This window comes from Schistocerca gregaria, chromosome 5 (assembly GCF_023897955.1).
Source record: "Schistocerca gregaria isolate iqSchGreg1 chromosome 5, iqSchGreg1.2, whole genome shotgun sequence".
NCBI classification, from domain to species: Eukaryota; Metazoa; Arthropoda; class Insecta; order Orthoptera; family Acrididae; genus Schistocerca; species Schistocerca gregaria.
In genome coordinates this window covers 263,645,545-263,672,553 of record NC_064924.1, presented here as the reverse complement: position 1 = coordinate 263,672,553, position 27,009 = coordinate 263,645,545, and the positions used below count along the sequence as shown (strand labels likewise).

General features: G+C 38.0%; 1 protein-coding gene across 1 annotated transcript in view; it reads left to right on the top strand.

Annotated features, from left to right (window-relative positions):
- The window catches only part of LOC126272544 (myosin-VIIa-like), a 332,006-nt gene that overhangs the window by 222,614 nt on the left and 82,383 nt on the right, over positions 1 to 27,009 (top strand). The window contains exons 27-30 of the mRNA XM_049975462.1: positions 4,069 to 4,195; positions 8,165 to 8,331; positions 11,092 to 11,282; positions 20,139 to 20,251. Coding sequence (XP_049831419.1) covers positions 4,069 to 4,195; positions 8,165 to 8,331; positions 11,092 to 11,282; positions 20,139 to 20,251 — 598 coding nt within the window. The remainder of the gene's footprint in view (positions 1 to 4,068; positions 4,196 to 8,164; positions 8,332 to 11,091; positions 11,283 to 20,138; positions 20,252 to 27,009) is intronic.

Sequence of the window (27,009 nt, the reverse complement as noted above, 5' to 3'; positions counted from 1 at the left end):
GACAAGAAACAATATGGGCCCTAGGATGCTGCCTTGTGGTACTCCTATTTCTACATTTTTTGCCTCTGATACTGAATTTATTTTGTGGTTGGAGTAAGTCGATGTCAGTCCTACAACCTGTGTTCTGGTTTTTAGGTATGATTCAAACCATTTTTTTCCTATCCCATGTATACCCAACACTTCCAATTTTTCTAAAAGAATGTCCTGGTTCACAGTGTCGAAAGCTTTGGAGAGGTCTAAATTTACTCCTACCACACTCTAATCTTTTTCTAGATTTTTGATTATTTGTTCAGTGTAGCACATTACTGATGTTTCGGTCTTTTTACGTGCTTGGAAGCCATGCTGATTTCTGTTAAGTAAATTATGGTCATTTAGATATGCGTTGATTAGGTGCTTCATCAGTTTTTCTAATATTTTTGAAAATGCTGGGAGGAGAGATATTGGGCAATAGTTTTCTACCTTATACTTGTCGCTGTTTTTAAATAATGGCTTCACTTTGGAAATTTTCAGCCTTTCTGGAAAAGCTCCTTCACTGAATGATAAATTGGCTATGTGTGCAAAGGGCTTTGTGATTTGTGGTGCTGTTCTTGTTATGATTGACACAGGCACCTCATCTATGCCAGCCGAGATTTTCGGTTTCAAGCTTTGTATCACTTTCAACACTTCACCCTCATTTGTTGACTCTACCCTCATCCTACAAGCTGTTTTTGGATATTCAGGTTTTTCTTCGTTTGTAAATTTTAAGCTTCATGAAGTTGTTGCATTTATGAACTAATTGTTAATATAATTTGGCAAATCTTGTTTATTAATATTGACATTTTTAAAATTTTTGAGGCTAATGTCCTGGTTTTCACAACTCTTCCCCGTTTCAGTCTTCACAATACTCCATATGGCTTTTCATTTGTTTTCAGACTGTCTTATAAAATATGTAACTTAGAATACTGCATGCATAAACAGATGAGTCAATATTTTTAACATAATGATATACTCACCTCCTCACAGTATGGTTTCAGATCCGGCTTTTCTACAGTCAAAGCAGTTGAGAATATGGTAGCAAAAATATACAATTGTTTTGAAAATAAAAATATTATCTGGACTTTAGGAAAGCTTTCGATATGGTCTCCCACAATATTCTCATAAAAAAGTTCTACCACTATGGAGTAAGAGAAAATGCTCTATGCCTAATGCAGGCAGCCATACTTGGACAATAGAAAACAGTTAAGGCAAATAATCAAATGTCAGAATGTCTCCCAGCTGTAAAGGGTGTACTTCAAGGATATGTTCTTGGACCTTTCCTTTTCATTATTTATATGAATGATTTACCTGCAGTGGTATCATGTGATGTGGTGCTATGTGCTGATGACACAACACTCATCACATGTGATAGCAATCTTGAAAATGTGCAACACAGCATGGCAGTGGCAATGGGGAGGGGCACTACTTGGTTTGAGGCAAATGTACTGCAGAAGAATGATAGTAAAACTGAAGCTATTTTATTTAGTCTGAATGCTCCCAGTCATGATAGCACAACAGTAAAATTATTAGGATTTCATATAGATCAAAAGCCTGGCTTGGATACCCACACAGGGAAGATATGTGGCAAATTGGCACATGTCATATATATGCCGTACAAGCTGAGGAGCAGCGTCAGTAAAGAACTTCTGTTATTTGCATATTTTGTATTTTTCCATTAGCATCTGAGTTATGAAATACTATTATGGGGTAATTCTTTAGGCTCAAAATTAGTCTTTAAATAGCAAAAGAAAGCCATAAGGTGCATAGCAGGACTTAGCCCATATGAATCATGTTGGGATTATTTTAAGAAACTAGATATAACGATAGTGCCTGGCCTGTATATTTACAACTGCCTTGTCTTCGTTGAGGAGAATCTGAGTAAATTTGACTTAAGGAGAACAGTTCATGACCATCACATAAGAAGTGGACATATAATTAATATGCCATATGCTAGGCTTGCAAAGACACATAGAAGTTACAAATATTTTGGTCCTGTCTACTTCAACAAATTACCTGAAAATGCATACACAGTGGTGGATAAAAAGTGAAGTAATTTACTCTGCTCAAGAGTTCCATGAAAATGTGATGACCTACTTTCCTTATATGAATGAACTATAAATTAACTGCAAACTATACATATGCCACTCTGTGCAACTATTTTATTACTGTTTCATGTACTTATTGTTAATTATCTGTTTGATTATTTATTTGTCATTCACTGAACCATGTAGTTCATTTATCTTGTAATTGATCTGTTAGGAAACTTCTTGTTGTTACTGACATTTGCACAAATATGTGTTGTATGTATTGGATTATTATCCTGTAGTTAATAAAATTTGCCATGTTGAAGTTTATATTATTATTATTGTTATTATTATTGCTTTAACAGTGATGACACCAATTGCCTGTAAATATGCTCAGTGGTGGAATAAAATATTTGTTTTTGATGAAAATCACAATCCACACATTGTTTGCTTGACATAAGGAAATGACAAAACGTCTTTAGGTCATAAATCTGGTGAATACAGGCAATGAGGCATTAATTCAATGTTGTCTCCACCAGATATTCAATGGAAACTGTCTGCCAGGCCGAGTCTTGAACTTGGGACCTTTGCCTTTCATGGGCTGACTGAACTACCCAAGCTCTTGTCCACAAAAGACAAAGGCCCTGAGTTTGAGTCTCAGTCTGGCACAGTTTCCATCTGTCAGGAAGTTTCATATCAGTGCACACTCTGTTACAGAGTGAAAATTTTATTCTGGGAACATTTCCTGGGCTGTGGCTAAGCTGTGTCACTGAAATATCCTTTTTTCCAGGAGTGAAGTTGGGGAGGTAGGAGACAGGGTACTGGTGGAAGTAAAGCTGCGAGGAGAGGCTGTGTGTCGTGCTTGGGTAGCTCAGTTGGTAGAGCACTTGCCCACGAAAGACGAAAATCCTGAGTTTGATCATTGATCCAGCACACAGTTTTAGTCTTGCAGGAAGTTTCATTATCAGCACACACTCCACTGCAGAGTGATAAGTTTATTGCAGTTCAATTGTTTGTGATGTGCTGTGTGACAGTTGGCATTTTCATGATAAGAAATGACATATTATTTTTAGGTGTTTTTCTGTGTGTCATTGACAACATGTGAAAAACAAACTGCTGTGAACGATTCATAATTATTTGCGCCTTGATCCTATAAATCAATGGTTACGTCACATCCTTTGTAACCAAAGAAACAAGAAACCCTCGTCGTGGGAGAGCTTGGCAAGTGAAACACTTTTATCGATTTTGGTTCTTCTTAATAAACCAAAACAGTTGAGTACTGCCCCATTTCCAACTTATATAAATATATCCAAATTTTTCTCTTATTAGGACCTCATATACAAACTTTTCATTTCCCCAGTCAAATTTTTTTCCTTGCACTAGTTTACATGCACTCGTTTTTGAGATTCTTTTTAACTGTTTGGAATCCATTGGAAACAGATCTTTTTCACAGCAAAATATTCATGAAAAATTAAATATCCTGCAGTCTTTGATATGCATAAGAATGCCTCTGTCTCGAAGTGAGTCACATACCAATCTTCTTAAATCATATTGTGTAAAGCCTCAGTGTTGTTTGGAATGAGGACTAATTGTGCTCAAACTCCATGTAATTCATGGCTGATGTGATAAATTCTGCAAATTAATTGTAAACAGTCATTTATGGAGGTGATTGATTACCAAAATTTGAATGAAATTATTCAAAGCATTGTTGCTGATTTAGGCCTTTACAAAAACATTAAAAAAGTTATCCATCTGAAATCTTGACATGAAATGTCCAGTTTCCCCAAAATTGTTTCTTTGAACACTGGCTGTCAACATACTACCCATTCAGTTTCTGTTCTGCCATTGCTCCACAACAGGAAATGATAAATGACAAATTTTAAAGTAATATTAATCTTACATCTCAATTGCGCCATCTACTTTTTATTTGTAAGAAGTTAAAAGGCAACCCTCATATTTACTTTTAAACAGTTATAATCTGTTTTAAAGGTTGTTAAGTCAATAACATAAAATTCAATTTTATTTTCAGGATCAGAACTCCACAAAAACAATATAATAATTGCAGTGAATTGGACAGGTGTATATTTTATTGATGATCAAGAAGAAGTAATACTCGAGCTGTCCTATCCTGAAGTCAGTAGTGTGACATCCCACAAGTAAGTTACTGAATGTAACTCATTTTAAGCAAACTGTTTCTCATAATAGTACCTATAATATCAAGTAATACCTCTCACTGGTAGGTATTAAGGGTAATTGTGTTAAGGTGTGGCAAGATGAAGTTGTGTAATGTTTCATAATATTGTGAAACAAATTATAAACCCATCCTTGTTGTTGAAAATATGTCACCTACAAGCTCACTCTGTTGATACAAAGATACAAAGATTTGTTTCATGTGTACTGGGCAACAAAGGGTTAGGCTCACCAAATTAGTAGCATAGAACTAGAAGCAACGCAGTTAAAAGAAGCAGAAGAAAATTTTATTCAAGTGAATGTTAGAAGAACTTCACTTCATTTATTTTGTTTTCGATTTTTTCTGTAGTTTCTCCTTTCTGTTAATCAGTGATTTTCGTAAATGAGATCAAACTGCAGGAAATGATCCCTGACAGGATAAGGAAAAATAAAGGTCACATGGAAGCAGAAGGTACACTCACTTGAAGGAGGAGGTAAAAGTTCTTTGATGGTGGCTCTGATAGCTGTACCAAACAGGTGGCCCAATAGCATGGGGTAAGCCAGACTGCCCTAACTGTGTGGAACATTCTCCGCATCAACAGCCACTACCCATATCACTTGCAGTGCATGCAGGCATTATTACTAACAGACTTGTCTTTGCTGCAACAGTTTTCACTGGCTAACCACACAGACCATCATAGTGCTGGGATTTCTGTCATGTCTCCTGTTCATGTTTAGGAGGAACAATATTACCAATCTCCACAACAACCACCTGGGGGTTGCAGAGAATCCCAATGGTGTGGTGGATGTGAACCATCAGCACCTGTTCAGCCTCAGTGAGTTGGCGGAAATTATTGGTGATCACCTCATGGGACCAAACATCCTTGCACACCTCCTCAGAGGCAAGGCATATGTGCACTTTCTGTGGGTGACCCTGCCTCCCAAGCTGAAAGACGTGCCTTTGGTTGTAGGAGGTATAATGTGACTACCACCTAACAATGCTCCAGCTCTCTGCCCTCTTACAAGCGGAGTTAAAACATTAGTACAGTCAGAATATTTCCACTTGCCTGGTGCATTTTCCTGTGTGGTTTCACTGTCAAAGATCTTCTTTCTCCATCTTAAAGGGGTGTACCATCTTTCGAACACATTTCTGACAATATGGCATATGCTATTTTTTGTACGTTGTCCTCTCAGGATAATTTCCTCCAGTTTTTCGCAATTGAGGAAAATCACTGTGTATAAATAAAAAACTAGAATGACACAACTCATAAAATTTTATAATAAGGACAGGATTATGTTAGAAAGAAAATTGTAAAATTTTAGTCTGCTTGTTACATTAATTAAATTTTTGTTTTCAAGATGAAATTCATTTATAAAATAAAGTCCTATTCCAAATATGAATGAATGGTATGTAGTTTCCTTATAATTTAGTTTATTTTGAAGGAATTTGCTGACAGTGAACAAATTATTGTGGCACATTTTGTAGCAAATGGTCAGTTTTGTGTACACCTTTGTACACAACGGTAAGGAGAGAGGGGTTACAGAGTGGTTTCAGCAACTGTCATTGTACAAAAGCCCTGCTACCAGCACTTCCATCCTCCATACAATCTGTAAAAGAATGGATTGTTAGTTTTATGAAAAGGATAGTTGCTACTCACCATATAGCGAAGATGTTGAGTTGCAGATAAGCACAACAAAAAGACTGTCATAAAATAAATGCAACTCACACACACATGACCACAGTTTCTGGCAACTGAAGCCATGCAACAAACACACACACACAGACTCGAGCAAATGCAACTCAAACGCACATGACCACAGTCTCTGGCAACTGAAGCCATGCAACAAGAAGAGCAACAGAGCTTGATCCCAAGTGTGGGAGGCAAGGTGTTTGTCCATCTGTTATTTAAATGTTCATACAAAGCACTCAGCTTCACTGTTAGATTGCAGATGGAATGATGCACTCATGATATGCCGGATGCCTTACAGAACTGTTTAAACTTGGCAGCAACAAAATAAGATTCATTGTCAGTCCCAGTAACTTCTGGAAATCTGTTGAGGCTAAAGTTCAACAATGAGGCCTGGATTGTGGAATGAGCTTGTAGTAGAGTGCATAGGAACCATGAAGAGAAATTTACTGAAAGCATCAATGACAATGAGCCAACATGTATTCCAGTAAGGACGCACAAAATCCCAGTGAAAACATTGCCAAAGTGCTTGAGGTTTGGGCCATTCAGAGAATGGCTAAGACAGAGCTGACAGTCAGTTGTTCAATTTGCACATCCAGGCCATGCCAAGAGCAATGATATTGCGCCAGCTGCTTGGTATGAAAGACATCTTAGTGAGCTAGGTGTAGCAAACAAAGCACACCAGACTGGAGGACCTGGGGAACCACAACACTTGACTGATTGTTATTGGTGTGAAGCTTAAGGACACCTTGGTGAGCTGCAAGAGCATGCCAATGGCAAAATATGGATGAACTACAGAGTTACAAATCTGTCTGGTTGAATACAGTCAGATGTAATGCAACAGAGTCTGCAAATTAGGATCTGCTGTTGTGGCTAGATCAATTTTCTGGTAATTAAGTAGGAAGCTATGCAAAGGATCAATGTAGTACCAAGAAGCAGAGAACTCTTCAAACATTGATTCTGGGCCAACAGAGAGCATTAGCATGCTTAGAAGTGGATCAATATACAATGTCATATTTGTGATTTGGCAAAAGAATAGTCCACTGTTGCAGCTTTTGCACTGTGCAAGTTGGGACTGACTGAGAAGGGATAAACAAAGACTGTAGAGGTTTACAGTCAGTGACCAAGTAAAATTTTCTGCCATAAAGATACTGGTGAAACGGTTACTTATTTGACAGTCTTTTTGTTGTTCCTATTTGCAACTCAGCATCTCCACAATATGGTGAATAGCAATCTAGGCTTTTGATAATATTTTAATTATTCCTTCCTGGATTTTCCATTATTTAGAATTAAACTGTGATTTTGCATGTACAATTTTTACCTTGCTAAATTAGAGACAGTAATTCTTTACATGTGTATAAAGTGTGCTGCGTGCCTGCTTGTGTAATAAAAAAATGGTGGTCCGGCTCAAGGTTGATGTCACAATGTGAGAAAAGACACAAAGAAATCATATGCATTAGCTGCCAGTGGGCATTGAGTTAAATCAATCTGGAAAGTTGAAAATTCATGCCAGTCTGGGATTGGAATCTGGGTCTCCTGCTTACTGGGCTCATGCACTGACCACTGCACCATCTGGACAATGTGGTTGTCGCAAGTGCACGGACTACCCAAGTCTGCCACCAGTCAGACCCAAAATCTCAACTTATCCACACACTACTGATGAAGTGCCCCTTGGCCATTATCCTCATTACCTGTGGCATCAGAGTTCAACCCTGATGCACATATGTATGTGATGTCTGTTCTTTCAGAAATGTCCAAAAGAACAGACACCATAAACACACACACACACACACACACACACACACACACACACACAGAGCGTGAGAAGTGAGTTTGAAACATGCTAAATTCACGATGTGTGGAATTTAATGTGTCTTATTAGAATTAGAGTAAACATGTATAGAAGTCACCACTTCACAATATTAATTACTTTTAGTATGCATGTATCAGTCTGTAGAACCTGCTACAGGTGGAGAGTTAGGGTACAGTCTTTTCCTCACTCAAAAACTATATATATGTATTGAGGAAAAATAAAAAGCAAAAAAAAGTAATGGGTAATATTTTATAAAGCTCAAAAAAATTTTGTATAGTGACTGTCATGGGTCTTGTGTGTTATTAAGCATTTCTATTTGAAGTGTGTTCCTTGTGAATTTTTGTAGTTCAGTGGTGTAAATCTTATTTGAAGTGTGTTCCTTGTGATGTTTTTTAGTTCAGTGTTGCAAATGGTCATTTGAAAATGCCATGATTTCTGCAATTGATCAATTACAGAAAAATTTATGGAATACCACAGAATTTTACATTAACAACAACTCAAGGACTTAGCTTTGAATTTAAGAGTCCTTTGTCAGCAGAATTAGAATCAGTTATCAACTTTTTACTTGATGGCTTGAAAAAGAGATCTAAGTTCGTTGTCGCAACACAGGACTACATCCCAGGTAAGAATATGTCCCCATTATTTGGCAGGAAAATAGAAAAAAATAATTAGTTTACTGAATATTTATAAATTTTTGTGTGATTTCATACAATTCATTTTGAATCCAACGATACTGTGATATAATCAGTATATTTCACAACTGTCATGTGTGATGGGGTTTAATGTTATACCAATGACATGCATTACATTGTAAAGTGAAGAAAAATAGTTAACTTCAGTCACTGTAATGTCAAATTATAAAAATATAAACACTGATGACATATGCCTTCTTCAAAAATGTCTGGGGAGAAGGTGCCTAAAAAAACCTATATTTGCTTAGGAGAATGTTGTGAAGGAATGTACATATGTGAATAATTGTTTTCACATTTAATAAGCTATGCATTTACATAAAAAATACACAATCAGTTTTTGATGCTATGTGTTCATAAAAATTTTGTGATTTACAAACTCCACTGCTGAATTAGTTAGATAAATTTGTTTTTATCCTTTTTTTATGATTGAAACAAAAATAAAGTCTGAGGCTGTACTGGAATTTATAGTTTACTTCGTTCACTTATTTTAAAGAAAATATGTACACATATTTCCAAACAGTTCATTTTTATTTCATTTGCAATACATGACTGAAGTTTTTTAACAAAAATGTTACATTGTTATCCAAGTTTAGAGCATAGAGTTGTCTCAGTAGCTGACCTCATTTAAGTCAGAAGTGAACAATATGATAAACTAGTATGAGCTACCTATATCATGAAAAGGTACAAAAGCACAAATTGTCTTTGTAAATTATTTAGACAAACTACACCATTCAGAAAGACACTCACAACAATGTGGTACTAAACTGTTTCAGCTCTACCAGTCCAAAAAGATTACACAGCACTTTCATAACGAAGGCACAAAAATGCATTACACAAATATGACAAAGCACTTTCTATTTTTCATTTTGAGTTAATATTTGCTCCAAAGAATACTATAAAGTGGGTACTGAATTTCACATGGATTTAAACTTCTGCATTCCGGTTCTTTTATACAGCATCTCGAGTCAAATCTTTTCTGATGGCTTGTTTAATAGATCAGCTAACTGGTTAGTAGACATCGTCACTCGTTTGTATTGTCAATGTAGAGTGTGGGTTGTTTTACTTGTTACGAAGTTCCGGTCAGTTCATACAGCAACCTTTTCAGCCCGACCAACTCCTTTGCTGCTTTACTTGCTGATATTATTTCTGCGTCCTTAGTGGATGCTGCTACTGTCTTTTGAACTGACTGGTCTGTGATACAGCTCTCTGGCTGAGAGTTGCAATGACACCAGTCATTGAACATCTTATGTCCTTGTCACCAGCAACTGGCATAACTATAAACCTTCTTTGTTCTTGTACATAATTCCATAATACTTTGTATGCTTCTAGCACCTAAAAATTGGTTTCACTTGATTCTGGTATTGAAGTGTAGGATCTTCCATGATTCTAGCTACTTTGTTCACTGTGAAAGCAATAGCTGGATGTGAGATTGTAGTTGAATACACCAGACAACACACCAATTTGCAATACCTTTGACATTACTTTCTTCATGCCCAATTTGAGTAGAAATTCCATTACACTTAGCCATTCCAAATCTTTCCAGAATCTCCTTTAATAGTCCTCTTCGTTCACTGTTGTCAATGTGTCTTTGCTGTATCTTCATGTGTAAAAAATTGTGGGGTGCCCCTCTAGTTGTATGATACTCCAGCTTTCATTAATTTTTCAATATCTTTTCTGTTGCTGCTCACAACTAAACCCATTAACATACATTGCAACATGTAAAGAGTCCTTGTTGCTTGAAGAAGAGGCACAGATCAGCATCACTGTTTCTAAAGTGGGCATTCTTTATGAAACATTTCTTCCAGAAATGCTGTGCCTGTTTGAAACTGTTCAGGCTTTTCTTCAGTTAACTTGTCCAGTATCATTTTCAAAACCTTCATGTTGTTCCACATAAACATCTTCTTTGAGTACCAGTACACCATTTAGAAACCTTATTTTGATGTTAAATTGGTCGAGCTTCATTTTCTCTGCAGCAGCCATGCCAACAGATTTCAAATAGTTTCTTAACATGCGACAGGGCTGAATGTTTCTTCATAGTCAATTCCCCGCCTTTGTACATGCTGGATGGCGATTTTTCTGGAAGACCTGTAATTCCCAGGGAATTACATTTCACCTGGAAAATTAAGTGAAACCCCAGTTAGTTTCAGGAATCCATATAAATTTTAGGTGTTCAAAAGCTGCGGTTAAACTGCTGCTTATTTCAGATATGTAGTTCAGCTGAGAGGAAAGAAAAGTCATTATTGTGGTATGATGCTCCCACTTCCCTCCACAACTTCATCCCACTCACTATTAATTTATCAGCATTTTCTTGATGCCATCTTTCTCCTTGCACCTGAGTATTTTTTTTCCAAGCTTGAGTAGCCGCTCTGCACATGTCCTTTGTCTGAAAGTCAATCCTTCAAACTTCTGGTGGTAAAGTAGTGATTTACCACCAGAAAGAGGTTCTTACTCATTGGTCTGAAGATGAGCACAGTTGTTGTCGAAAGCGGTCACCGGAATAAATAATTTGTGATCAAGACTGTTTTGGATAGTAAATATTTGTAATAACATTTATCACTGCATACTAACACAGTGTATTCAAAAGTAATACATTTTTTGATGTCTGTATTTGTTCAAAATTAAAGTTAGCCAATAAAACTTGGTGATAAAAACTTACATGTCTCATTTTCTATGTTTTTCTGTTGTTGAAGATTCGGGATCTTCTTTCGTAATACTGAAGAGGGGAGATCTTTTGATTCTTGAAGAGGAGTTTGATGGTGATAAAATAATGAACTCTTCATGGGGAAATGGAATCAATGCCAGGACTGGACAGAGGGGTCATTTCCCAACAGAAGTGATTTATGTGCTCCCTGCAGTAGTTAGGCCAGCACCAAATATTGTGGTGAGTGTTAAGCAACTCTTAACTCACTTCAGTTATTTTTTATTATTCCACAAATCGTTATCTTCAATGATACTCTACAAACCACTTTGAAGTACGTAACAGAGGGTACTTCCAATTGTACCACATATTGGGATACCAACCATTCAATTTGCTTTTGAAGGATAGGCAGAATGATGGCTTAAATGTCTTTTGCATGCTGTAAATAATATAATTTTTTTTTTCTTGCCATAGGAGAAGGATATAGATACCATAGTGTATTTCTGGATTCCTCAATTAATACTGCTCCATAAAACTTTGTGGGTAGATTTTTATGGGATAGTTAGTGTCTATATTCAAATGCCTGAGAGTTCAGGTTTTTACTATCAAAAGAAACATTCAGTCAAGCAAACTAATAAATTATGAGACAAAATTGCTGGTCAGTGCATATCTTCAGTAATGAAATGTGTAATACTGTTGACAGAGATGTATAAAAGTAAAAGACACAGAACCTAGCTTTAGGAACTAACAGTTGCTTCATTGGAAAGAAGAGGGTGGTAGCTTGGAGAAGGTTAAAAGGAAGGACATTTCACTCAGACCACAGAATGAGAGGGACTCACCTGCAGTGAGAGCAGAAATCTGAATGGCCAGACACTTTGATAGGGATGAGGAGAGAGGGAGCCAAAGAAGAGAAAAACAGGTAGACAACAAAAGGAACAATTAGGACCAGGCGGCCAGAATTTGTCAAGATTATGCCATAGAATAAGTTACCATCCTTGAAGGTTTGTGGTACAGCTTGTGGGGAGTATATAAGTTGCCTGTAATGACGAAGCAGGCACCAAGAGTATGGTTTTGTATCACAGAGCATTATCTGGCAAATGAGTATTATGCATTATCAGTATACACACTTTTTTTAAACATTTGTACCCAATTGTAAGATAGTGATAACCTATAATAAACTGAATGCAGTTTTAATTTCAGCCTTTAAATGGTGTGTGATGTCTCACAATTAAAGTTCATGTGTTATGGAAAGAAGAAAGGAAGGAAGGAAGATAGGATTTAATGTTCCAAGGATGACATGGTCATTAGAGATGGAGCACAAGCTTTTTAGAACAGATAGGGATATTAGTCATTTCCTTTCCAAAGGGACCATCCCATAAGTGGCTTGAAGTAATTTACAGAAATGCTGTAACCTACAGCAAACAAATTAACATTTTTATGGCTACAGTATTTAGTAGCCATCAAACATGAATAAAACTTAAATCACCAAATCCTTGTAATCAGGAAAAAATCAAGATCCACAAGAAAATAAGTTAAGTAGCAGGGACAGACACTTAAAGTTCCAGAAGTTATGTGTTTGTCACAATATTGAGTGACTCTTGATAATAATTTGAACAATTTCAGATATTTCTACATAATGTAGGCCACGACAGTACAAATAACCTGAGGAAATGTTCAGAGTCTATCTTCTGCAGTGAAACACTGCTGACAGAGTCAAAGTCACATGGCAGTACAGTAAGGTGAGATGACAAATTTGGCAGAGTTCAGTGGAATGTAGGTCTTTTGTAACAGAGTTCCAGTGGCAGTGATAGTGAGAAGATGGTGGCGTAGCATAGCTGGTAATCAACTAAAGGTCAGTGCCAGAAGAGAAACTGACTTGTGCCTGCTCTGTGGCCTGTTATTTTGCCATTGTCATAGTTCCATAGGTATCCATCTTGCATGGCCAGTCATTGTGTGGCATAATAACCAACACTTACGTTGAAACTGCTAAACCTATGATATCCACTGTCACTGATATTGATGTATCTTTGCCCATTGATGGCAAAGACATAAGACAAAACTATGGAAACCTAACTATGATTGAGTTAGACAATTGCAATACCAATAACACAGTTCTGAATTTCTGCAGCATCTTCCAATAGCCTGACTGTGGACAGTTTCCGTTTTTAAAGAACTAGGAGTGTTGCAACAATCTCCCAGTACTGTAATTTTATTATGAATGCATGAACTGGCAAATTAACCAGAGATAAGAGCTAACCACTGTGAATAGTTGCACTAAGAAATACACAAAAATTGCATTAGGGAAATAATGAGAAAGACCCAGAATGAAAAAGATGCCAGTGAATGATTTCCATTGGAATTTTATGAGTCAATGGTGTGCAATATGATAAATGGCAGTTAACTTCCAAGAGAATGGTGGCTGTTAGAAAAGCTGCAGTTAGAGTATTTAACAAGAAGAGTGTGATGAAATAAAATCAAGCAAAGTATAAATTTTATGAAATCTGGGAATGTGTTGGTGCCAGGTTTTTTACATGTAGCTCTGTAATTTGCAAAATAGCTACACATCATCTTCCTTCACTGTACTAAATTGTGCAACTGAGAATATTGGACACAAATAAGCACAAGAGGAAAATATAAAAGAGTAAGGAAAAATAAATTTAAACAACAAACAGGAAACAAAAAGGAGGAAAAAATCATATTATGGGCAAGAAGATAAAGGATGAGAATAAAACATTCTTCCTATATGTAACATGGAATTCATTTATTGTAAACATTTAACTTGTGCTCATTGAGCCAGTTTACAGTTTGTGACAGAGGGTGCCTCATGTTCCATTATTTTTACTCCCTCCATTCCATTCAGAAAAGGTGCACAAAGCGAATGACTTTTCATAATCATTCTCTGATTTTATAGTCATGGTCACTGTATGTGATATATGTGAGAAGATTCTTCTTGGAAAGTAAATGCTCAAAATATGAGCAACAATTCTTTTCATGATGCACAACACCTCTCTTGTAGCATCTTATTTGCTGTGGATGAGCATCTCTACACATCCTCAAACGTGTTAAATGAAAAAATAAAATTTTTCTTTTTTCTATCACCACAATTAATCCTGCTGGTAAGAGTCCTTGACTGATTTAGCAATACTCAAGAATCAATAAATTACATAACATCTGTTCCATGTGCATTGTTGCAAAACATTTTAACAAGTATTTCATAGCTGTTAATGGAAAGATGAAATGTCAGGTTCAGTAGTTGTTGCCATGAAATATCTCAGATCAGCTGTTACAAATGACTTCAATAACATGAACATGATCCTCACTTCACCAGAAGGAGTAATATCCACCATTAAATCTTTAAAATAAAACAAATATTGTAGTTGTGGATTGCTACTCACTATATAGTGCAGATGTTGAGTCACACACAGGCACAACAAAAAGACTGCTAAACAAGTAATCTTTCAGCCAAAAGGCATTATTCTGAATTAGACAAAACACACACACACAAACACACACACACACACACACACACACACACACACACACACACACACACACACACACACACACACATGACCACTGTCTCTAGATGCCAAGGCCAGACTGCAAGCAACAGCACATGATGGGATAAGCAGTCTGGGTTGTGGGAGTATGGAGGAGGCTGGGATGGGGATGGGGGGAAGGGGGATAGCTTGGTAGAGGTGGGGGACAGTAAAGTGCTGCTTGTGGGGTCGTACAGGGATGAAGTGGGGAGAGGGTAGGGCAGTTAGTTGTAGGCAGGCAGTCAGGAGGTTAGGGAGGTTAGACAGAGGGTGGGGGAAAGGGGGGTGGGTGGAAAAGGAGAAAAGTAAAAAGACTGTGGGTCATTGATGGAATAGAAGCATATGTAATGCTGGAGTGGGAACACAGAAGGGTTTAGGTGAGTGAAGGGCAGTGACTAATGAAGATTGAGGCCAGGAGGGTTACAGGAATGTAGGTTATATTGCAGGGAGAGTTCTCACCTACGTATTTCAGAAAAAGCTGGTGTTGGTAGGAAGGATCCAGATGCCACAGGCTGTGAAGCAGTCATTGAAAATGTATGGTCCAGCTGTTTCTAGGTCACAGTGTATCGGTGGCCATTCAGACGGACAGACAGCTTGTTGGTTGTGATACTCATGTAGAATACTGCACAATGGTTGCAGCTTAGCTTGCAGATCACATTACTAGTTTCACAGGTAGCCCTGCCTTCGATGGGTTAGGTGATGCTGTGATCGCGCTGGGGTGAGTGGTGGTGGTGGGAGGGTGCATGGGACAGTTCTTACATCTAGATCTATTACAGGGATATGAGCCATCAGGCAAGGGGTTGGGAGCAGGGGTTGTGTAGGGATGGATAAGAATAAAGTTCAGTGAGTGATGGAGTACCACTGTTGGAGGGGTGGGTAAGACTGTGGGTGCGACAGTCCTCATTTCAGGGCACGGAGAGTCTCTCCAGTCATTCACCATCTCCAACAGTCCCACCATCTGGCAACAGAGGAGCACTCCCCTAGTGACTCAGTACCTTTCAGGACTGGAGCAACTCCATCACATTCTCTGCCAGAGTTTTGACTATTTCTTATCTTGCCCTGAAATGAGGAATATCCTACCTACAATCTTTCCCACTTCTCCCACAGGGGCATTCCGCAACCCACTGAACCTCCACAATATCCTCATCCATTACTATGGAACTGCTGTTCCCAACCCTTTACCTCATGGCTTATATTCCTGTAATAGATCTAGATGTAAGACTGATCCCATATATCCTCCCATCATCTACTCCAGTTTGGTCACAAGCATAATCTATTCTATCAAAGGCATGGCTACCTGTGAAACCAGCCATATGATCTACAAGCTAAGCTGCAACCACTGTGCTGCATTCTACATGGCAACCAAGAGGCTGTCGGACCGCACAAATGGACACTGACAAATTGTGGCCAAGAAACTGCTGGACCATCAAATTGCTGAGCACACTGCCCAACACAACATTCTTATTTTCAATGGGTGCTTCATGGCCTGTGCCATCTGGATCCTCCCTACCAACACCAGTGTTTCTGAATTATGCAAGTGGGAACTTCCCTGTAATATCACCTATGTTCCCATAACCTTCTTGGCTTCAACCTTTGTTAGACATTGTCCTTCACCCACCTATACCCTTCCCTGTTCCCACTCCAGAGCTATACATCCTTCTAGTCCAGAAATGCACCCATCATCTTTTTACTTCTCTCCTTTCCCACCCTCCCCCAACCTTTGTCTAACAACATGATTGCACCTAGCTACCCTACCCTCTCCCACCTCATCCCTGTATGCTCCCAAAAGCATCACTTTACTGTTCCCTTTCCCTACCCTACTATCCCTCTCTCTGCCTGTTCCAGCCTCCTCCTTACCCCCACCACCAAGATTGCTTCTCCCATCATGTGCTGTTGGTTGCAGTCCAGCCTCAGAAGCCAGAGACAGTGGTCATGAATGTGTGAGCTGTATTTGTGTGTGTATATATTGTCTCATTCAGAAACAAGCCTTTTGGCTGAATGTGTACTTGGTTAGCAGTCTTTTTGTTGTGCCTGTCTGCAACTCAGCATCTCCACTATATGGTAAATAATCTGTTCCTTTCATAACATTGTCATTGTTCCATATTAACTTTTCCATAGTTCAAAGTTAATTTCAGAGTGGTCTTCTGAGTTTTGTAATGTATTAAGTTACTAGAGTAACCAGATGTTTATTATTGGAACATTTTGCAACTGGCTGAAATGTGCTGAAGTCAATCATGTGTGTGAGGAAGAAGACAAAGAAATACCATCAAATATCTGTCTAATTTAGCTTTGATCAAGGCTATCAAATATTTTAGGAAAGGCATTATACAAGTGCCTTTTTAGTCATCTAACAATCATTTATAGATTGTAAAAACCACAATATGGATTTCTAAAGTGTTCCAGTATTGAGAAAGCTTTTTACAGTTACAGTAGGAATGTACTTAATGCCATAGACAATAAATTACAGGCTACTGATGCATTCTGTGATCTGCTCAGTTCATGAAATCAATAGTAGAAATAAGAATAATGTATTAAATAAACTGCTAGCAATCATAAAAACTTTAACCCCCGATGAAGTTCAGTTTATGAGGAACAAACCCAAAGGATTTATTCGTGGCCAACTCTCCCAACACCATTGGCAAATTTCTTAGTAGAACCAGTATTTGTATAAAAGCGTGTTGGTTCACATTTGAAATGGAATATGTCAGGGATTCCACATTGCAAGGATTTGAGATGTGTTTGGTAGATTTCTGGAGGTATGTGACACCAGATGTCTATGAAGAGGTCACACGGTTCCTGTATTACGGACCGGCAGTTTGTGTGTGTCATGATGGTACCTCATATGTCCCATTATTGATTCACTGGGTTCAAATGAATCAAATTTTGTGGACAACACTATCACACTTCTCAAACCACTGTATCATGATTCCTGTCCTGTGGCACAAATAGTTATCCTGATGGAAGAAGTCATCATCTTTGGGGAAGTCACCAAGCATGTATGGATCCATACACATGATTGTGTAGTCCACAGCTGTCATGTGGCCTTTGATTACTACAACACATCCCATGGAAACCTGGGTGGAATTTCCTCATACCAGATTACAGCCCCCTCCAGCCTGGCACAGTACATGTTTTGAGCAGCCGTTCACCTGGGTCATGTTGTATCCAGACACAACCATGGCACTTGGTGTAAGAAGAAATGTGATTTATCGGACCTGGAGACAGATTTCCATTGAGCCTGTGACCATTGCAGTCATAATTAACAATGTTGTTGTATCAGCATGGGAAAACATTTTCAACAATCTGCACTGAATGGTGTGCTCTGAAACATGTGTGCCTACACCAGCACTGCACTCTGCAATCTGATCTACCACAGATCACTGCCTGTTCTGCTTTACAGAACTAACCCCCATGTTCTGTGGTGGGACATAGATCTCTAACAACCTGCTACTTACATGTGGTTTTGTCATTCATTCGTTCTTCAATCACTTTGGATCCTCTTATTGATTATTGAACATAGTTCATCCATTATCTGCAGAAAATTTGTAGGTTAATTTTTGCTGTGAGAACTTTGTGTGGATCAGGATTTCTTTTTTTTTTGCCCCAACTCAAACATTTGAATTAACTTTTTTCTATCTTACTCACTTTTCACACAATTGTGCTGGCTGTTCATATGTTAGAATACTTCACCATCCGGTATGACTGACAACACCTGAATCACTGCTTGCCAAGCTTTGCCAAAAATTCATGACACCAAATGAAAGTGAATAGAATTCAAAGAAAATACAACACAAACATTTATTATAGCAAATATAAAATAATACTTATTACTTTTAAAGAGCAGGAAGTCCAAGATGGAACAAAAAATGATAGATTACTACTGACCACACAGAGCACCTACTGACTGCTAGAATGTTTAGCATTCAAAATCTTTCTTCCAAAAGCTTAAATGTTTTAGCAGTCTTTTTCACTGTACCTGTCTTTGACACAGTGTCTCCTGCACATGGTGAGTAGCAATCTATCCTTTCCATGTTTTTGTTGATTTTAAGATTTTTGTGTACTTGCTAAATTAATATAAAATTATGAAACTTAATTTTGTAAAATAAAATAGTTATTTTGTAATGTTCCTATCCTATATTTATTTACAAATTTACTAATGGTATTTTTTTTCTTTTTGATTAGACATTATTCACATATATAGCAATATAATGAAAAGGATAGTTTGGCAGCTGGAGCCAGACTCTGGCTCTGTGTGTGTGTGTGTGTGGGGGGGGGATGGTTGTATCTGTCTATTTTTCACAAAGGCTTTGTTGGCTGAAAGCTAACTTTCAGACAGTCTTTTTGTTGTGACTTTCTGCAATTCAGCATCTCCACTGTAATATAAGTAGCAACTATCCTTTTCATCATATTGTTACATTCCATGCTGGTTTTTCCATGTTTGATTTCACACATAGTATTTTATTTATGCACTCCCTATTTCAAAATCTGTAATAATTTATCTGAATTTTGTGACAAACTGAATGCTACAACTTAAAATGAAAAAAACCGATACCTGTTGAAGCAAACTTCCGTATGTTAAACATATCACAGGCCATAGCCTAAGAATCATATATGTGCTTTAGTGTGTTGTGCATTTACATATTTTTTGACAGACTGTTGTCACCTCTTGAACACAAATTTGCTTAAGACTTTTTATTGATTTCACACCCACGTGGGCCATTTCACTTGTGATCTGTCAAAGTAACATTATCATAACCCCCTTCTTCTGTAAATATGTATCGTGCATAGCTATGTGCCTCAGTGATAAAGTAGCAGACTACAAATCCAAACATTGAGCCCCTATCAGTCCTGGGATTTTTATCTGCCACTTTCATCTCTGACCATTTTTGTTAATCAACAATGTCAAATTGCAATGGTTCAGAGTCCACATTACCGTACGCTGCAGGTCCCCCTATAATTGCCTGGGTAAGATAGATCAAGAGTTGGGGAACACACTGATATACAACTTTCAGTTGAAGAATGCCTAGTAAACCACTGTACTGTTCAAACCAATCTCAATGTTGATGACAACTTTACTTTTCTTTGTTATTTCATGACATATTCCATATTATTGGTGATCTCTTCACTGTGGATCCATGGAACTAAAGGCATATCTGACCTAAACCAAATATTAGAAATGTCTCCAATCACCTTGCTTCTTACTGATTCTTCATTTTCTATTACACTTTCCCACACATTCCTTTCCTTTTATTCTACTCTTACAGTATGCTGTTCAAAAGACAAAATCTATGTTTTCATGTAATATACCATCTAGACTCACTAATAACAACTGTGAAAGCATCTCTTAGGTATTCCCTTTAGTGTCAGCCTCACCTTTTCTGAGCTACTTCAGTTTCCTATGTTACTAACAATTCTGTTTTTAACAATATGAACAAAGTTTACAACTAACATTAATTATATATGAATTGTTCCTTAATGTCACTGATATGCATGTCATGTTTTGAAAATATTTTGTTACTAACATAGAGTCCTTTTTTTAATTTTTTTTTAATGAGAACAGGCAATATTTGAGAAAGATCCCGTTCTGCGAATGAAAGAGCAACAGTTTCGGATTAATACAGTTACTCGTCAGCGCATGTATGTGCTGAAAGAGTTCGCAAAAGATCATTTCAGGTATGGTGACCAATTTTTTTGCACTAGACTACATAACCAAGCATATGGAATAATGAAAAACAACTTGTCTTCCAGAAGTTTAATACATAAAGAAAAATTCTGTGTACATTTACTGATATGTCAGTGCATTTTATTTCCGTCATTTATGTAAGTTTATTTAAATGTATATTGTCTCATGATAAATATGTTGTATATACAATGTGAGAAACAAGAACTATTTGTAGCTCCATCACTATCACAGATATAATCTAACAAAATAGAGAAAAAGCTGTATATGTGAACATAGATATTAGTCTACACAATGCCTGACGAAATGGTCAGGCATCAACGTAACTTCGTACACATACACGTCATCAGAGGGAATGTAATTGATTGAAGTTACAATTCTCTGTGACAGGTAGAATGGCCATCAGAGTGGATTAGTTGTTTTTTGTGTCTAATGTCTGTACCAGGCCTGGTAGGATATGGAAGGGCATGGAGATGCCACTATTCGTGAGAGACAGTGTTATCAGCACCTGACAGAGATTGGAAAGGGCCTTACTGTGGATCTCCATGTGCCCAGCTGGTTGAGTTGCACAATAGAAGGACTTGTGGAGCATTTGGATGTAACAGTGACTGGATATTGGACTGCATGGAAATGTGAGGGCAGGTACACTCATTCTGCACTACCCCATATGGCCATTTTTATGAGTATGGCACTGTCCTAGAAGAGTTCCCATTCTTCCAATGTTTTGGAGAGGTACAGCAGTGTTATTCCTGGTATTCTGGTGTCAGGAGCTGTGGGTTAGTACTTACGGTCACAAAATAGTGATTGAGATAAGTGTGCTGGTACAGCAGTATGTGACAGACATCCTGTGTTCTCATGTGTTACTCCTCATGTGACAGTATCATGTTGCCTTTTTCAAACAAGGCAATACTCATCTGTACATGAAACATACATCTATGAACTGTCTGTATTATGATGGCCAATAAGACCCATAGATCTGTTGCTGATAGAACATGCATGGGATGATGCCAGATGACAACTCCATCCCAGTGCCAGTATCTAGAAAATCAAGGGCCATTTATGACAATTGTGGGCCAGCTTGGCTCAAGAGAGAATATAATGGTTTTGTAACACACACCCCCAACTGAATCAGTGCATGCATCCAGGCTAGATTGTGTGTGACATCATACTGTTAAGTAGGCTCTTACTGCCAAGTTCTTTGTAAATTTAATATTATAATCACTGCGAAAACATCACATACTCTCTCAATCTGTAAAGTTTCCATATGTTTCCTCCTCCCCTTCTGGATGCTTCACTATTTTTGTCAGGTAGTTTATATTGCAAAATTCCTGAGATATTTGTGAACACTGAGTTGTTGAAGTAACAATTAGATGAAATATAACAAATAACTTATAAATTTACTGCCTGAAATCAACAAATAAATGTATGTATGGACACAGAAAAATACCCCCATATGGAGGGAAATTTTAGGAGGAGGAGGAGGAGGAGGAGGAGGAGGAGGAGCATGAGGTTGAGGAGGATTAGAAGGAAATCAATAATGTGAAATGATTAAATTTTCACTGGTTGATTAACAACAGTTTTGCACAATTCATTGCCATTTGGCTGATTTTAGTAAAAAGTGCCCCTACTTGTATTTAGTAACAGCTGACCATGCCTCATGTCGAGTATTTCTATGGGTTTTTAGTGTGTTTAGTGCTACTAATCCATTTTAGGCTGTTTGAATCACTCTACACATTTCCAGGTACATTTTGCAGAGCACATTCAGTTTTATATGAAATATCTTCCACCAAGGATATAATGTACACCTTAAAATGCTGCCTTCAGTATGACAGTTGAATGTGTTGCTGCATTACTGACACTTTGGCCAAATGAGATCAAGCATGGTAGGACAACTACAGTATTGATCATACTTTTGATCATGCTTAACTGGACATCCTTATGTAATGTGGAATTGACCAGTAGATGTCACAAGAGGCAGACCTGCCAGTATAGAAGTAGATGGGGAGTATTGTGTTGTCACTAGATAAGTAATAAGTACAGAATACAAAAGCTCAGTGACTTTATTCCTTTGAAATGGCACAGCGAAGTTCCTCCCCCATCCATCCCTAATCTGAGCTTGTGCTCTGTCTCGAATGACCTCATTGTTGATGGAACGTTAAACACTAATCTCCTCCTCCTCCTCCTCCTTCTCCATGACTTCAAATATGGGCAAGTCATTGTTGTCACCTGTGTAACAACTGCATCAGGGTCATTTCACAGCCCTTCTAAAGCTATCTAATTTGACTTTTGGTGATGTGACTGTGAAGTTGCAAATGCAAAGGAACTACCACAGCTGTACCAAAAAAAGCAGACTTCATGTATGATGGATCAGGATGATTGACCATTGAGGTGGGTAACTGTAAAAAGTACCTTGAAATCAGTGCAAGGACGCTGCCGGAAGTCCAAGTAGCACAGTGACTGTATGTAGGGAGTTTAAAAGAATGTGGTACAATGGTTGAGCAGCTCATCATCAGCCACACATTCCTGTGTAGTCAGTCCTAACTGATACTTTTGGTGGTGTAAAGAGCAATGACGCTGGGCAGTGGATGACTGGAAACAAATGATTTGGAATAATGAATTATGCTTTATACTGTGGCAATTATTCAATCTGTATATTGAGTAAGCAGTAAAGGAAACAAAAGAAAAATATGGAGTAGGAATTAAAATTCATGGAGAAGAAATAAAACCTTTGAGGTTTGCCAATGACATTCTAATTCTGTCAGAGACAGCAAAGGACCTGGAAGAGCAGTTGAACAGAATGGACAGTGTCTTGAAAGGATGATATAAGATGAACATCAACAAAAGCAAAACAAGGATAATGGAATGTTGTCAAATTAAATCAGGTGATGCTGAGGGAGTTAGATTAGGAAATGAGACACATAAAGTAGTAGATGAGTTTAGCTATTTCGGGAGCAAAATAACTGATGATGATCAAAGTAGAGAGGATATAAAATGTAGACTGGCTATGGTAAGGAAACCATTTCTGGAGAATAGAAATTTGTTAACTTAGAGTATAGATTTAAGTGTCAGGAAGTCTTTCCTGGAAGTATTTGTGTGAAATGTAGCCGTGTATGGAAGTGAAACATGGATGATAAATAGTTTAGACAAGAAGAGAATAAGAGCTTTCAAAATGTGGTGCTACAGAAGAATGCTGAGGATTACATAGATAGATCACATAACTAATGAGAAAGTGCTGAATAGAATTGGGGAAAAGAGGCATTTGTGGCACAACTTGACTAGAAGAAGGGATCAGTTGGTAGGATATGTTCTGAGGCATAAAGGGATCACCAATTTAGTACTGGAGGGCAGTATGGAGAGTAACAATCATAGACACACACACACACACACACACACACACACACACACACACACACACACACACGCATGCACATACAGAATCCCAACCTGAATGCAACACACACACACACACAGAATCCTAATGTAAATGCAGTTATTTCAGCTTTTGAGGAGAAATGGGCTGTGATTCCTCCACAGGCATTCTGACACATTGTTGAAAGTGTCCCCGGCAGAGTTCAAGATGTCGTTTTAAGAAAGGCAAAGGATGGACACACCCCATATTAATGTTCACTAACAAGCATCCAAATACTTTTAATCAAATAGCATAGTTGCAGGCTAGCTGCAACATTGTAGTAAGCTGTAATGTTTTAAGGGTGAATATTGTGGTGATTTGTGATTCTTGGTCCATGATACCAAGCCTTCTGGAGATGATGTTTTCAACAACAAACTATAACAACTGTTGGCTAGGATGCTCCCAAACAATGATTTACTCTTATCTCATACTAGATATAAATCTAATTCCTTGTTGATTGGCATGTATCATTGTGTTTATCTAGCCATAAATACTTAAAATGACACTGCTTGATGATACTAGATGATAGTTAAGTGGAAATATTATGAAGTGTAAGCCCATATTCAGAATTTCAAGGAAATTGATCAGTTGGATAGAATATTTGGATTCTACTTTTGCCTGGATTTCTGCAAATGAAGGAAAACATTTTTCAGAAACTGTCAGTCAGTTCTCTCCCACATATCTCTCCAGATACTTCTCATGTATGGTGTGCGTCAGCTTTCATCTACTGATTTCAGCACTGTTTAATTGATTTGTGTGCAATATGTCAAAAAGACCAAACAGCTTCATGTAAGCCCATGAAAACATGGAGCTGCTTGTTTCACTTCCAAATCTGATTGCAGAGTCAATGTAGACCCATACTGTGGCATGGTCTTTCAAAACCACCTATATTCGGAGAACACCACACATTTTGCTGGTGTAAGATGGGTGGTCAACACAGTGACAAATTTTAAACTTCCCTACATTGTGCAACCTGAATGCCAAGTTTCAATCATTGCTAATGGGGCAGAATCAACTTCACAATTTAAAGGAGCTGTTGTTAAGAAGTGGGGGGGGGGGGGGGGGGGGGATCCAGATGATAAATGTAGAGAAGCAGTCAAAACACATTGATTTGAGTGGCACAATGTTCATCAAAGTGCTCCACTTGACTCTTGGCTACTGTTTGGTAGTGGCAGTTCACCTTGTGAATGGTGCTCTGAAAGGAGAAGTGTACCTACTTCATTATTCCCTCCCTCCCACCGTGATATTCAGCAGCCCATCAAACCCTTGTAATAGCCTTGTACATCACCATGTTGCTTCTGCTGTCAACCCTTTGCATCATATCTCTGTGGAAGAAAGACAGGCCGCTTTCTATTTAAGTCATAAAATTGGTATTTATGTTCCAAGACAGACAGAGGAATGTCATGTACCAACTTTGATGCAGCTACTGAATATTATGCTGTATGGTATGACCACCAACTATTTAGTCATTAGTTATCTTTGGCTCCACTTCATGACTGATTCAATGGAAAATTATGAGTGAAGGGGCACACGCAACTCTTTATAGTTTGATAAAGTTATTTGATTGGATAGATAAAAAAATCTGCTCACCAAGCAGTGACAGAAGACACACAGAAAAGACTGTTGTGATTGGCAAGCTTTCAGAGCCAGTGGCTCCTGCTTCAGGCAGAAGAGTTGAAGGGAAAGGAAGAAAGGTGAAGGAAAAGGAATTGAAAGGTCTCGGAAAAGGGGTAGATTTTGGGAAAGTCACCTAGATGAGAAGGAAAAAGGAAATTTTATCTATATAGTTTGAGTTATATAGATACTCCAACACAATTAATGAATAGTATAGTCAGTGGAAAAATACACCAATTGGAGCACAAAAAAGGGGAATATACTCCTATTTATAAGACTCTGACTGAAAATTGTGGCATCAGCTGTCTCGTTTTACCATCCTCAGCACCATTAAAAATTTTCCCAAAAATTTTGGCTTGCAAACATATTCACATTACATGAAACTCACCTCTCAATCCCATGAGCTCCCTCTGCCATCCGCACCCCACACTACGGTAGCGCGGAGGGTATATAAATCGGCCGCCGCCGCGACCGAACCCAGTTTTCCCTGAGCAGCCATAGCGTACGGATCTCTGTGCCGGCACGTTCACAGGAGCTCAGTCCGTCAGTTCACCTGATGAAGGCGACATGCTTGATCGCCGAAATATTGTGCCCGTTGGACACTATAGACTGGCAGTACACCCGTGGATATATTGATTATCAAATACACCGGGAGAAACTTAAGAATCACAACACAAAACTAATTTTACACATCGGACCAGATTTTAAATACACAAAAATTTTGCATGGTCTTCAGTTCTGCTACATGGGGTTCTCATAACCCTTCTGATGATAATGGAGACACTTTCTCTGTGCCATGTCTATTTATAAACTATGTTTTCACCTCACACTGGATTTTATGTGTACAACTAGGGTAGCTCTGGGCCTCTGTATCTCAGGAACAGATAAAGGTATCATGAAAATGTTCGAAGTAGCTTGTGATTGGGATCTTAGGAACATATATGATAAAAATAAACATAGCTGTCTTGGAATCTGCAGCTTGATTTTTGTACCCAACAATCATTTTTTTGGGATGTTTTTTGATAACAGATCAAGATTTTTGAAAATGGGAAGATGGCACTTCTACGTAGATACCTGGAGAATATGTTATAATTTGAGCACTTTGCTGCTGTTATTTATTTAGATATCCAGTACTGATGGCAAAAAAGTGGTGAAAAACACTTTTTTGGGTTTTCTCAGAAACCACCCATAAACTAAACCATAGGCCTCTTAAGGGGCACCACAGACCACATTTCATGCAAAAAGAACCAACTGATTTCCTCTATTTGCCTAAGCTGGAGGAAGTGTATCATATTCAAACTTTGACCCTGTAAGCCTACTGTAGGATAGCTACAGTAAGATGATCCTTCTGTTGGGTATACAAATGGTTCCTAGCCCAACGGCTATTCATTACACTCAAATCCACTTTTCTGTCACCAATAGAACCTGAGGTATGAGGCCTGGAAAACTCACATTTTTATGCATAGCATTTTGAAATATATTATTAGGCCAATCTGTCACATTTGTACCAATTTTCCACCAAACTTTCTTTTATTTTGCTGGATGAAGAGAGCACTGATTCCATTTGATAGACTTGTGTCATTTTCCATGCCTGTTACTCTCATGTGGTTGGTAGAATATTTCTGTGTTTTCTTTTCTGTTGTAGTTTCACTTCAGGAACAGCTATCCTTGCAGTTGGCGTTAAAATATTTATAGTTACTACTGATGAGAAAGGCCTTATCCTTTCCT